Genomic DNA, 13,488 nt, shown 5'->3' with positions numbered 1-13,488 from the left:
AGCACATAAGTCCATTCGACTCAGATGCCATGTTTTGAAGTTAAAAAAGTTCAAATACTGGGAGGCCATTAGCACAATGATGCAAAGGGATCGGTACCAGCTCAGAGGGTCCTAGCCGGTATGGGCTGGGCACAAATTGCAGCGGGCTGGCAGCCCGCCAGACCGAGATGTTGGGCTCATTGGGCTGAGGCCCTGATGCACAGTGCCTTGGTTTAAGGATCCTAGCACACAACGAAACAAGGCCTGGTCATTTGAACATAACTACTCACTAGCTTCCAGAGGATCATGAGTCGAAAGAATTCACAAACATTTTTCCTCTTTTCTGTTCTGTGTGGCTTCTCAAGGCATTGCGAAAGATACTCCGAACATTTTGCTGTTAACAACTAACACACATCATGACTCATCTTCCGGCATTGGGCTCTGACGCCTACATTGGATGCTGATAATTATTGGATCAGGAAATTCAAAAACAATTTCAGCGCTCAAAACCCAAGACAGTCCGATGCAGATGCCAATAAATCATAATCAAGTTTGTTCCCCTTGGTCAGGATTACAGCAATCTATCACGAATTAATGATCGAGGGTAAGCTTTGGCACAATAGCAAAGTTGCTTCTTAGTGACCTAGAGATCATGAATTTGAAACATGGCAAACATCTTTCCGAATGTGGATATAAAAGCTGCATATTTTCTGATCCTTCCTCAACCCTATAATGAAGGAAGCCTCGCCAACTAGACTGCTCTTTATCATAGATAAATGATCCAACTCATTAAGAATCCTAATGCTGCAGTCTGTAGCAAAGATGTAAACTGGCTGACCTCATAATTAGAATTCTCCATAATTAATAACCGATTGATAGCGCTATAATTTGGCATAAGCCCCAATGGCTGGTAATTTTTTTCTAAAATAAAAACACTTTAACCTGCATTTATTCCTCAAATATAAACTCCAGAGCTTGAAATCTGCTCATGTATTCAGCGATAATACTATCAACTCAGTAACATGCACAGAGTAGCAGCTACGTATCAATGTCAGCTACGCCAATAAACACCTTAACCTGCATTTATTTCCTCAAATCTAAATTCTAGAGCTTGAAATCTTTTCATGCATTCAGCCTAAGATTATCATTTTTTTTTTTTATTGACTGAAAGAGGGAAGCAAGATGCCACCCGATTTTATTGCGGGGAAGTTCTGAGATTATCAACTCAGCACTTAACAAGCAAAGAGTAACAGCTATGTATCAATATCAGGTACATCTTTTATCCAAAAAAAAAAAAAGTACATCAATTAACACATTTTCATATGGGCAGACCCAGAGATAAATCAGCTTGCAAAGAAGCAAACAGCCATCGCAACATTTTAGAACACTGGATCGCTAAAACATTTCAAGGTCCAGTAATATGCATTTGCCCCTTGCATATTTAGGATTTTATAAACTTAGTGGACACCCTCCCAAAAGGGGCGAAAAAAAAAAAAAAGAACAAAATAAAAGGGGAACTCTGCTATAGTTTTCTCCCTTTGCCAAACAAGGAAAATGATCTCATTATATCTCTCTTCTAGTAGGCAGCTAGCAAGCTATCTGATGCAATGATTTCTAGCTTCATCCCTCTTAATTTTGCCCCACATCCAACTCAGCATCCTTGTATTTACCACTTATATTGTTTGCATGCACTCCCTCTAATTTACTACCACTACAACAATCAAATCCAAATAACACAACCAATCAAATTAGCAGCGAGTATTATTGAGGTTTTACTCAATGCTCAGTGACACAGCATAATCTCAGTGACACAGCATAATCTCTGTAGTTTTACTAACCACTAACTACTACATAACCTAGAATTACAAATATCCCCATGTAACTCCTACATTCTTCTTGGCAATTAAAATTATTAGGTTTCTCTATTACAGATGGAATAACAGCCAAATATTGTATAGACATGAAAACACAACCATGTGATGTATGTTTTCCACACATGAAAGACATTCTTTTACTCTTTACAAGTCTAGACAGTACCGCAACTGTTTAACATTGCACCTCTATTTCAATGTCATGCAGAATTTGATGTACATTTTGTGTCCAGATTGGATTCATTGCCTACTGATATACTTTTCTTTTACTAGTTTCGTGCCTCTCTGACGTGACTCTCTGATATGCTACCATGTATTCCAAGACTTGATTCTTAAGTTTTATGGCATCATAGGCCCAGATGATATCTTAATACCAAGGCTTTAGAGACCAATAATGGAAATCCACTAACCATTTACACAAGTATGGCTTTTGTATGGAACTTGCACAACACCACAAACATCATCATACTGTAATTTTATGTGTCACTATAATCTGCCAATGAGGCCGCCAGTCAATACCAACTAGTCATCACAATCTAGCTAAAAATGTTGGACTGTAGTTATCCAAAGGTATTAAAGATTTGCTTCCCAACCTTTACAAGGATGTCTTCAATGACCGACTTCACTTTAAAAAAATCAAAGAAAAAAAAAAGAGAGAGAGGATGAAGACCCTGTTTCATTTCGAAATACAGGCTCCACCCCTGTTAAGTAGTGCTAAAGAAGAAGGGGCTCGAAAGCCCTCTCCCTCTCCCGCTCTCGGCCTCTCTCCCTCCCTCTCTCTTCCTCTTTTCCTCTCTTTCATTACACCACAGCCAGAGCAGAGGGGGCTCAAGAGCCCTCTCCCTCTCCCTCCTTTCTGCCCCCTCCCTCCCCCTCTCTCTCTCTCTCTTCCTCTCTTTCCTTCTCCCACGCCAGCTCCTTTTTCTTGATATGCTGCAAGTCAGCACGGCACAGAACCATACCGTAGTACAAGGCCAGGCAAGCGGTACAGGTCCTGGTATCAGTTTTGCCAACCTTGTTCAGATGTTTCTAATGAAATTTCCTTGTTGAAAATTTAACAGGCATACTAGGAAATTTGCGGTAAAAGAAATTCACTGCTCTCATATTTCAGTCAAGACTAAAGTAAATAGGACTAAGTGTTGCTGGATAGACTTTAGTTACTTGACGGTCAATTCTAATATTTTCCTAAAAAAATAAAGGACTTCTAATCAAAGAGGTGATCCTTCGATATACAACCTCTTTGGATCAAATTGTCAAACCTTCCTAGGTGGTATTAGAGTAGGGGACCATAAGGCTTGAAGGATCAAAAGCCAAGAGATTCTTCAAGGCTGATACCAATAAGTTGGAGCACCCCAACATAGCAGGGTTTGTGTTGTCATTCATATAAAAAAGAGGTAAGTCTTCTTGTCAATCGACTGACAATGGAGAAAAAAGATAACCAAGTCTAAAGAATCGCCAATCAAGCTAGATACCAAGATACCATCCAAGGAGATTGTTGACCAAGAGAAACTAAAATAGGCAATCAAGAAGAAATTCTATAGAGCCAAATCATATAGGAGACAGAGTGGATGGCTATAAAAGAACCAAACTCAAAGAATTGTTGGAGAAATGATTTACTAAGAGAAACTACAAGCAAAAAAGGTATCTCGGAGAAGAACCAAATCTTTATTGACTAAGCATGAAAATTTTGCTCCAACGAGTGGCATTCCAGAAACAAAATGCCACGGAGATGCAACACCGTGGTACTTGATGAATCGCAGCTTATACAGGGTTACAATTCAGCCACCTTACTGGAGAATCATGAGAGCTACTCAAACCAAGAGCTTAAAATCTATGATAGATGAGTGGAACAAACGACAACGAGTTCCTAGCTAAGCTTGTTAAGGCTGTTTTGTTCTGTTACAGGTTTAACTGTAATCAAAACTACGTTGGCCCCAAACAAGAACTATTAACTGCTTTTCTCCTAAGACTAGACCAACCAGTGACAACTTATCACATAACAATTCATCATTAGCAGGGAGTTTAGAGTGAATAAAGATGCTTTCAAGCAAGCTTGAGACATGGAAACAAAGTCCTGAATGTGGCAGAATCCTTCACTAGAAAAGATGATGATTTCACAAATTGTCAACTGACCACTAGAAAACCTCCAATGGTTGGCAAAACATTGCAATTGTTGCAAGTCCAAATGTCATGGACCTAGCAAGTTTCCCCCAACCACACAGCGGTAGTAGTCTTTGGCCAAGAAGCAAAGTGGGGAAGCCATTCCAAATGGGAAACTCCTTGAGTAACTAACGAGTATTGAGGAGGATGTTAAAGTAGTGCCTATGAACGTAAAAATGTAGGAAGAACTATACATGTTCACTTCAAAATAGATCAGGAAATAGAACATATAAAAGTTGAAATGCTTCCCTTTTACCTCAACCTATTTTATATCAATAATGCAATCCAATTAGAGTCGAAAAAGATCTATTTGTCCTTACATCAAGGATGAAAGACCTCCTCAAATGACTCTAGAAGAAGACATACATAAAAGTTAAAAGTCACATCGGCAATGCCAACTTTAGAAACAAAAATCAAGAATGATATAAGTTGGGGTAGCAATTTATGGTCCGACCCGCCAACCCATTTTAAACAGGTTTAGGTTTGGCATAAAAAAATCTACGCCCTCCACAGATCGACTCACCTAGATCCTTTAACTAAATAGGTCAGGTTCACGTTGAGACCTCTGACTTGTTTAACCTATTGAATAGCCGAGTTTGGTCATGACCCGACCTGCTTAACCCATTTAAAATCCATTTAACCTGTTTAAGACCTACTTAACCCATTTAAACCGTTTAATCCAATTCAGCTTGTATATTAAATAAGTAATGTGATTCAGGTCGGGTACCTTTTTAATAAAAATGTCAAGTTTGGGTTTGGATTTTTTTGACCAATTAAATAAAGAGGTTGGGTCCTAGTTGATAGATTTTTGACCCAATCCGACACATATGCAACCTGGCCTAACTTGATTGTCACCCTTAGATACAAGCAATCAATGTTTTCTACTCGAATCGACTAGTACTGAGTGTGCTATTCCAATCTGCTAATATATCAGTACAATACGGGGGCTCAATATGGTACCATACCAAGGTATAGCTGTTATCTCAACTATAGAAGCATATCATGTGTCGGTATAGGGGTGTGCTCTACCAACCCAACCCCCTTTCAATAAGCTACTAGCACTGGACCTAGTTTCTGGATTGAAAACTTTGCAAGCAACAACTAATACATCACAAACAGGACAACATAAAAGGGAGGATGATGCATCTAAAAGGACCATGTCCTTTTGACTTCGGATATAATTCTTAATAGTTTTCTAGTAATAGGAGTCATCATTTAAGACTTTGCTAAGCTATAATGTTTTCAAATATCATGTTATGAAAAGTTTTACAATATATAACTACATATATATTATGCTTATATTAATTATATATGAACATTTTTTAAGGGAATAAGGATCTTCCATGATGTTATCCCGCCATCACAACTAATCTTCTTCCACATTTAACCACTCCTTACATTCCATTGACAAAATCTTTACAAAATAAACCCCTTTTTAAACTTCACAAAAGCAAACAACAAATTTACTAGTAAAGCAATATTTGTAATAGTCAAGATATTATATCACACAATTTTCACAATAAATTTGCCACTTATTCAACTAGTTAAGAATCTTGATTTTGAAGGATTAATAATGTGTGATTGAAAAGGTAATGAACAAGTGATTGTCCACAGACCCTCTAACTTAGATGGTCCAAATTAGAGCTCAAGTTGCCATTATCTCCTTAACTTTGGACAAGAATACACCAAGAAAGTTTGCCTACGAAACTTTGTTAGCCAGCTTAAAGCATGTTAGGTATGCAAATTTCTTTATACAAGTTTTATGATAATCAAGAATAAAAGGTAGTCACATACAAGTAATAAATACTTCAAAAATACTTTCAAAATACTGACCTAAAAATTGTCTAAACTAGCAAAGAACTTTAAGTAGCCCATGTTTGACAGTTCAACAGTAATACCAGCCAATGTTCTTGACAAGCCATTTGTCCAGTACCTTCCATGATCTGAGGAAAGTTTCCAAATTTTTTCTAATAACCAACATTCTTTGGGTGGAGATGGTAGAAGAAAAAACAAGCAGAAAGACAAAACTCTGATAGTAATTCAGCAAAATAGCATATCAAATACAACAACAGCTGGTTATGCATATATCTATTACCCCATCCAAAATGAGCAACTCATAGTGCTGTGGTACCCACTTAGTGGGTCCATTAAGAACTCCTGCTAGTTGACTGAATAGAATCAGTCAGCCCCTCAATCATTTGGCCATGGTTTTCACATTTGTTCCCAGAGAATGCTAGTTAAACCAGGATTTTATCCTCTGTACAGCCAGCAGATATAATCCCAAAAGATAATCACAAAGGTCCTTCCTAAAAAGTTGATACAAGTCCGATTAACCAAATAAGTTTTATCATCAAATTAAAAAATCAAAGACAATAAAAAAATCCAGTTTCCAGTTTCTAAGACTCCTCTAATTTGATCCTAGCAGGATTTTACTCAGCACTAATCAGAATAATGCTACACATACCTTAACTCATCCAATATACCTGAACTGTTAATCCGCCATTGTTCAATCCTCCATTGGTACCTAGTGATACAATCAGCATTCCAAAATGTTTTATACTTGAATCATGTACCTTGAAAATAAATGTTTAAAACATTAGATGCTGTTGCACTTAATTTCTTGGTTATAAAATATCATCTTCTCTAATTTTTTCGCATGATGTTTATATAGTTACTATTGATGCTAAATTGTCCATCACCACATTAAGTTTTAAATCTTAATAATTTGTTCTTAACATTCAAATACTGTGAAGTTCAGACTTCAAAGTTAGCATGCACCTACAATTGATGCTAAATTGTCTATCTCCACATTAAGTTTTAAATCTTAATAGTTGGTTCTTAACATTCAAATACTTCAAAGTTAGCATGCATCCATATGCTTATAATTAGATAACTTCTCCCTCAGGCTAAGCATTCCAATTTTCTAAATTTAACACTCACATGCATTCATAAGATTCATTAGGTTCTGCCAAGAACTTTTGATATTAATGCTATAGAAATCTGATTCAGGGCTTTATCATCAACAATTTCTCCTATATAAAAGATATTTTTCCTTTTCTGGTAGAATATCAAAGATAATTAGTGCAAATCAGCATATGAAATTCAAAAGGTTCCTCTGTAGTTCAATTCATCAAACATTTCATATTCCATTTCAAATACGGAATCAACTTTTAAACAATTTGATACCGGAGAATATCAGAATAAATGGATCATTATTTTAGATGTTGGTACCACACTGATACACCAGTGATAGAAAGGACTGCATCATACTCACTGAACAGAAATTTATCTTTATGACATTTCAACATCTTTGAACCTGTTGCAGCTGTAGTTCTTCCCACCATGCAAAAATAGAGACCTTAGATTAACAGTAATAGTTTGAATTACTTTTCTTTTGGAACCTCCATGTACTCCGACAACCTCTTAACACAAAAAGTTCTATAACTTAAATTGTCCATTGAAATCTCAAATATTCAACCTAGTTATCTTCCTACTACAATATTGTTGCTCTCTAGGATGAAATTTCATGGGTTTCAGATACGATAATAATTTGCTGCATGCATCACAAACAGCACCAAGATGTGAAGGTGGAGCTAGATTATACTAGCCAAACTAACTTTTTCAATTCCCCCAGCTAGTGATTTTAAAATGTCTCAGAGTCCTCTCTTATAATAGCTCACAAGTTTTTCCTAACACCACCATTGACGGGGCAGAAGTGATTATTTTGCCTTCCTTTCCTGTAGAATCTTGATATAATAGTGGTCTATCCTCTCTAATATCACTGTGATGAAATATGCAGAACAAAAAATAGTAAAAGATTGTAGAAGTAGAATTAAATTTGAAAACCATCAAACTGGAATGTCCTATAATTGCAGTCTCTTTCTGTCCAACAACAGCTAGGGCTACTAACACCATCTAATCGGGTTATTTAGAAACTTCTAATGATTGTTCCTCTGTTCCATAGTGTGCCATAATTCCCTCTTTTAGACAATACCTAATCACAAGTTTCTCATGTGACAACTGATGTAAGTTGCCTGCATCTTGAGCTTGTTGTAATTAACTTCAGCAACATCACCACCCACAATAGTCATTTCCCATCATAAAGAACAACTCTAGTTAGCAAGGCTCCACAGAAGGATCAAGCAGAATTTCCCATGAATTTGGCAAACATCCTTTGCTTAAGCAGGGCTAATTCTGTGGGTACGGAAAAGGTGGGAACTCTGATTTCAACCATGACAAACCACACGGAGCAAAAATGACAAATCATAGGAAGAACCACAAAGTGCACATGCTGTGGCAACCCTAACCATCCATCGAGTGATTTATTTTTAAATTTGCAATTCCTAAAGACTTGGTTGCTATTTCAAAGATCGATCAAGACAAAGTGAAATTGTCCTTCACTATACCACTCTAGTAAATCTAACAACAGGTGAAACCCAAAAAAAACTACAAGGATATATGTCAGACTCACATGAAATAGATCGAAACGAAACATTATAATAAAGCTAGAGAACTTCTATTTTAAGTAGATTTATGCACCATGAAAATGCATTTGCTTTGGATTTGCCAATAGTTTATAATTTAATTGCAAAAGGATGCTCAACTAAGAGGTATAAGTTAATACAATTTAAAGATTGATAGATTATGATTTTGATTCACTGACCACCTACTTAGAAGTGAACAAATATACCATTCTGTTATATTGTAAACCGAGAATTATATCACTGTATATGCACCTGCCTTGGTAATCAAATCAACAGTGTGCTTCAGTGGGAAAACTTCATACTCACAGGAAATGTCATTGTTTTGGTTGCAGATGAAAGATTTACTGTATCAGGGAAGATCAGACTTTGAAGTGATTAGAATGTTTGACATCTGATGACTGTCCATGAGGAAAAGAGCTTCTGTTTAATAATAATGGTCATGTTTATCAAAGTCCAGCTCTAGACGGTTAATTTGCAGGGGCAGTTATATGTTTAATGAGTTGGTATAAAAGACAGCATTGCTGAACCAGCAACAGAAGACAGAACACATCTCTTATGGTATGTTTAACCATACGGTACCCAGAAAGTAAGGCATCTATCCTTTTGACTACCCCAAATTCTTTTTATGTTTTCTTTTTCTTTCCATTCTTTTATCTTCAAGTGGCATCCCTGTGTACTTGATCTTGAAAGGGAAAGGACCAGAGAATAATGCTTTAGATGAAAATTGCCTGGTTTGGATAGCTGGAGCATGGAAAGTATTTTATAAGTAACGTATAATACAAACTTGTTTAAATATTAATTTGATATTAGATATGTGATATATAAAACTGAGACAAGAACAAAAAAGAAGGCTTATCAACAAAATAATTGAAAACCCATTATGATGTATAACACTCTATGGGTATGGGGTCCATCTGATAGAAGTTTGCCCAGGTAAAATATATCTATTTACGCTCATTCTCACTAACATCCCATCTCTTGCCCTTTCATGAACAAGTAACGTGTTCTTTAAGAAAGACCCAACTTTCCCTGTCCTCAGTAAAAGACCAAAATCCATTGCCAATTATAATAAAACCATAATATTATTCAGTTCCTACAGTCCACATCGATGCATGGGTATCAGAAAACAAAAAAGGCATAATTTAGCATAGAAAGGTAAATAAAAGGCTAAATAAGCTATCCCCACCAAAATTTCTTTATTAGGGAAAAAAATCTCAAAAGGATAAAAGGGTGTGGGGTGGGGGAGTGCAGGACCTGGCATTCTCACGAATCCTGGGACTTCTTAGCCTTCTTTAGAGAAGAGAAAGCATTGGCAATGGTGTCCACGAGGAACCGCTGCGACTCCATAATCATCTCGGCCCTTTTCGCCTCCATCTCCATCCAATCCCTCTCTACCTCCCTCAGCATCTCCATCCTCCTCTTCTCCATCCTCACCAGCTCTTCTCCAAACATTCTCACCACCACCGCCAGCTTCGACAGTGCCTCCCCTCGCGCTCCCACCCCCTCCTCCTGCTCCTCTTCTTCTTCGTCGTCCTCCTCCTCCTCGAAAGCTCGCCTTTTTCTGGACCTGGGATTCCTCGAAACCCTAGAAAACCCCCAGTTGCCCTCCCGGAGGATGCCGTTGATGCTCCTGGTGTTGCTCGCCGTCCGCTCCTCCTCCTCCTCGTCATCCTCTTCGTCCTCCTCCTCGCTGGAGGGGTCGCCGGCGGCGGCATCGGCGTCGGCAAAGACGGGCGGGACCGGGGGGCGGACGGAGATCGGGAGGGGGCCGCGCTCCATGCGGTCCATGCGGTCGAAGTAGGGCCAGGCCGAGGGGTTGGGGCGGAGGCGGTCGGCACGGTAGCGCTTGCGGAGCTTCTCGATCTTGTGGCGGCACTGGGTACCGGTCTTGGAGAGACCGTCGAAGCCGCATCGCGTGGCGACGGCGGCGGCGACCTCCTCCCACTGATGGGCCTTGAGCTGGCCGCGCTTGAGGGAGTACCACTTCTCCTCGTAGGCCTCGATGAGGTGGACCGTCTCCAGGTGGGACCAGGGCTGGCCGGGGGCGGGCTTCCTCGCCGCCGCCGCCGCCAGCACCGGCGAGCCGGGGTGGCGCTCCGCTACTCCACTGGCGGTCATGGTTCAAGGTCGTGGGATCCAGAGGGGAACGCCGCTACGGTTAGGGTTTGGGCGAGGGGGTGGGCATGGGGAGTGGTGGTGGGTATGGTGGCGGTGGTGGTGGGATAAGGATGGGTGGAGTTGGGGGCGGGGCCGGCTCGATTTTTAGTTTTTAGTTTTTATTTTTTTTCCCCTGGCTCAAAAATTTTTGGACCGGGAAGATGGGTTTACGTGGAACCCCGGGAGAGGCCTTCGAGTCACCGCAGTCACGTGGCAATGGGACCGGGTGGTCAACGGGTTTTCTTGGGTCAACGGTGGCAGAGATATGGGGCCCAACATTGGCGTACACGTTGTGCGCGTTCGGTTGAAATTTGGGATTCTGAGGACCACGACTGCAATTAATCTACCGGATTGACGGTCATGATTGATGTTGAGTCTGAAAGTCTAGACCTTGATGGAGGAGTGAGCCACGGAGAACGGCTTGGCTCCACTGGTGGCTCGCTTATACTCCACGTGTCTGAACTGGTGCTTTCTTGCACGTGAGAGAAAACATGAATGTTTATTGCTCGCAATGAATCAAGGTCACAAAAAGGAATAGAAATATTTTTTATATGTACTCCTCAATATTATGAAAATATATTTTAATTAATATATCTCTTGTTAAAAAAAGAATAAGAGAAATTCAAATACATCCACTGGAAATCTAATAAAATGTGGGATGCCGGTCTTTCATGCTTTCCTCTTATATAATAATAGTGACCATTCCATCATTCGATTGAGTTGATGATATGAGAATCATTTATTTAGTATCTGTTGATATGACAATCTAGTAGGAGTCCCTGTAAACTTTGCGATTTATTAGTATCAGTTACTAACTAAAATTTATTCCAATATTATGTCAAATTTTATTTTTCTTGAGCATATTTTTGAAAATTTGCTCTCTTGTACCCGCATGATCATTTATATGTATCGAAAAATATGCTCTCTTGTACCCGCATGATCATTTATATGTATAGGCCTGTGTGCAAACTCGAATGCAATCAACCACGTAAAGCATCACTCAATATACATCACAAGGTATGCTATCAACTTGGACAGTTAAAATATTTTTTAATTATTGAAAAATTCTTGAATTATTCTTGATTTTCTTTTGATTGAATAAATCATCAAATTATTCTACAAAATTAAATTTATGTAGAGGCATTTAATTGTTCTCAAGTTATACGTGAATTTTATGATTTACTCATAAATTATTTATAAGTAATTTAAGGAACTTTTATGCGCTACAAATTAAAAATACCATATTCCTTTCCTAGCATTTTATTTTTGGTGCTATCATTTATTATTATTGCCTCTCATCTACTTATTTTAAGTAAATAAACATCAAAAATTTTATGAAAATCTGTACCTTCTTATTTTTAAAATTTTATTTATCCATCCAAATTTTTGATCTTTTCTAGATTTTTCTAATTTTGAATCTTTACATGTCCTCCAATATTTCCAAATGCCAAACTTGTGACTATGTCAATAAATGATGAGCCTGTTGCATATGTGGTCAAACGTAAGCATCAAATTGGTAGGACTTTACAGCACTAAATTTAGTGAATCTTCTACCAATTAAGATATTATTTCATATACAGCTTACCAAAACATATCATTCATTGTATGCGAATATTTCAGAAGATTTCCTTAGTTATTGGAATGTGAACTTTCCAGTCTATTTTCACAAACATGAATCTTATAAATTCTCCTCTCAATTCCAAAAGCCTGTCAACCTGTAAGCTTGTTGCATATGTGGTCAAACATAAGCATCAAATTCTCAAGTCTTTACGGCACTAAATTTAGTGAATCTCCACATATAGCTTACCAAAAGATATCATTCATTGTATGTACATATTTTAGAAGATTTTCCTTGGTTATTGGTATGTGAACTTTCAAGTCTATTTACACAAACATGAATCTTATAAATTCTCCTCCCAATTCCAAAAGCCTTCCCAATCCATCCTCGGTCTTCCTCTCCCTCCTTCTCTAGCATAAACCTGTTAATGGTATTGACTTTTTTTAATGGTTAAAATGGGACCGGATCTTGATCCTCATGTTGGCAGATTAAGTCCAATGAAAGAGCCATTTGGATCAGGTACTATCCCATCCTTTCCAGTAAAGGACAAAGAAAAGTTGCGGCAACATAATTTTTCAAATAAGAGGTGGTCTTGAAAACCTATCAATGAGGCATAGTCCCTTTTTTTCTAATTATTTCTCTCATTGTCTTAATGGCACTTCTCTAATTTCCTTAAACAATGTTTTATTTAACTTCATCCAGTAAAGAATAAGATCTATTCACTAATTATGAACTTTATAGCATAAGAGTTGTTATACATAAGGAGTTTTCAGTAATTTTTTAAAAACCCGAAGCAGCATTCTATATCGTTTATACTATAAGCGTCGCGCTCTCATAAATAATGAATCATGATAACTGCTGCATACACATAAATAATTGTTTCCATAAATATGCAAGATATTTTATCATAATATCATAAAACAAATAGTATAATAAATTCAATTAATAAATTTAAATTTAAATAATCTTTAGTTTCTTATAAAATTTTAGAAAGTTCAAAAGATCTTACATTATGCTTTACTAAAAGTTTCAATCTAAAATAAAGATATCAAAGTTCTGCTTCTAGTCACTCTTTCGAATATATTCCTATACCATCTTAGTTCTCAAGATCTGTAAAAGTAGTAAAATATAGAGTATGAGCTAGATAGCCTAATAAGCCATAAACACTGTAACTAAACAAATCAAGTAATAATAATATACTGAAATAGGCATGTAGAGTACATTAATTCAAAATCTAATTCAGAATAATAGCATTGATCAAAATAAGACTCATGCAAAT

General features: G+C 37.7%; 1 protein-coding gene across 4 annotated transcripts; it reads right to left on the bottom strand.

Moving 5' to 3' along the window:
* Positions 1 to 1,673: 1,673 nt before the first annotated feature.
* On the bottom strand, positions 1,674 to 10,758 carry LOC105056785 (trihelix transcription factor ENAP2). 4 transcript variants are annotated; one of them, XM_073248006.1, is made up of 2 exons: positions 9,749 to 10,758; positions 1,674 to 1,690 (listed from the first exon to the last, which is right to left on the bottom strand). In XM_073248006.1, the coding sequence occupies exon 1, from the start codon at positions 10,610 to 10,612 to the stop codon at positions 9,758 to 9,760; it is 855 nt and encodes a 284-aa protein (XP_073104107.1). In that variant the 5' UTR covers positions 10,613 to 10,758; the 3' UTR covers positions 1,674 to 1,690; positions 9,749 to 9,757. The 4 variants fall into 4 exon arrangements, with proteins under 4 accessions (XP_073104107.1, XP_073104106.1, XP_073104105.1 ...); XM_073248005.1 differs by lacking the exon at positions 1,674 to 1,690 and adding an exon at positions 2,828 to 2,844; XM_073248004.1 differs by lacking the exon at positions 1,674 to 1,690 and adding an exon at positions 5,747 to 5,953.
* Positions 10,759 to 13,488: the final 2,730 nt, after the last annotated feature.

Source organism: Elaeis guineensis, chromosome 13 (assembly GCF_000442705.2).
Source record: "Elaeis guineensis isolate ETL-2024a chromosome 13, EG11, whole genome shotgun sequence".
NCBI lineage: Eukaryota > Viridiplantae > Streptophyta > Magnoliopsida > Arecales > Arecaceae > Elaeis > Elaeis guineensis.
The sequence above is the reverse complement of the archived record's forward strand: the minus strand, read 5'-3'. Positions and strand labels throughout refer to the sequence as shown.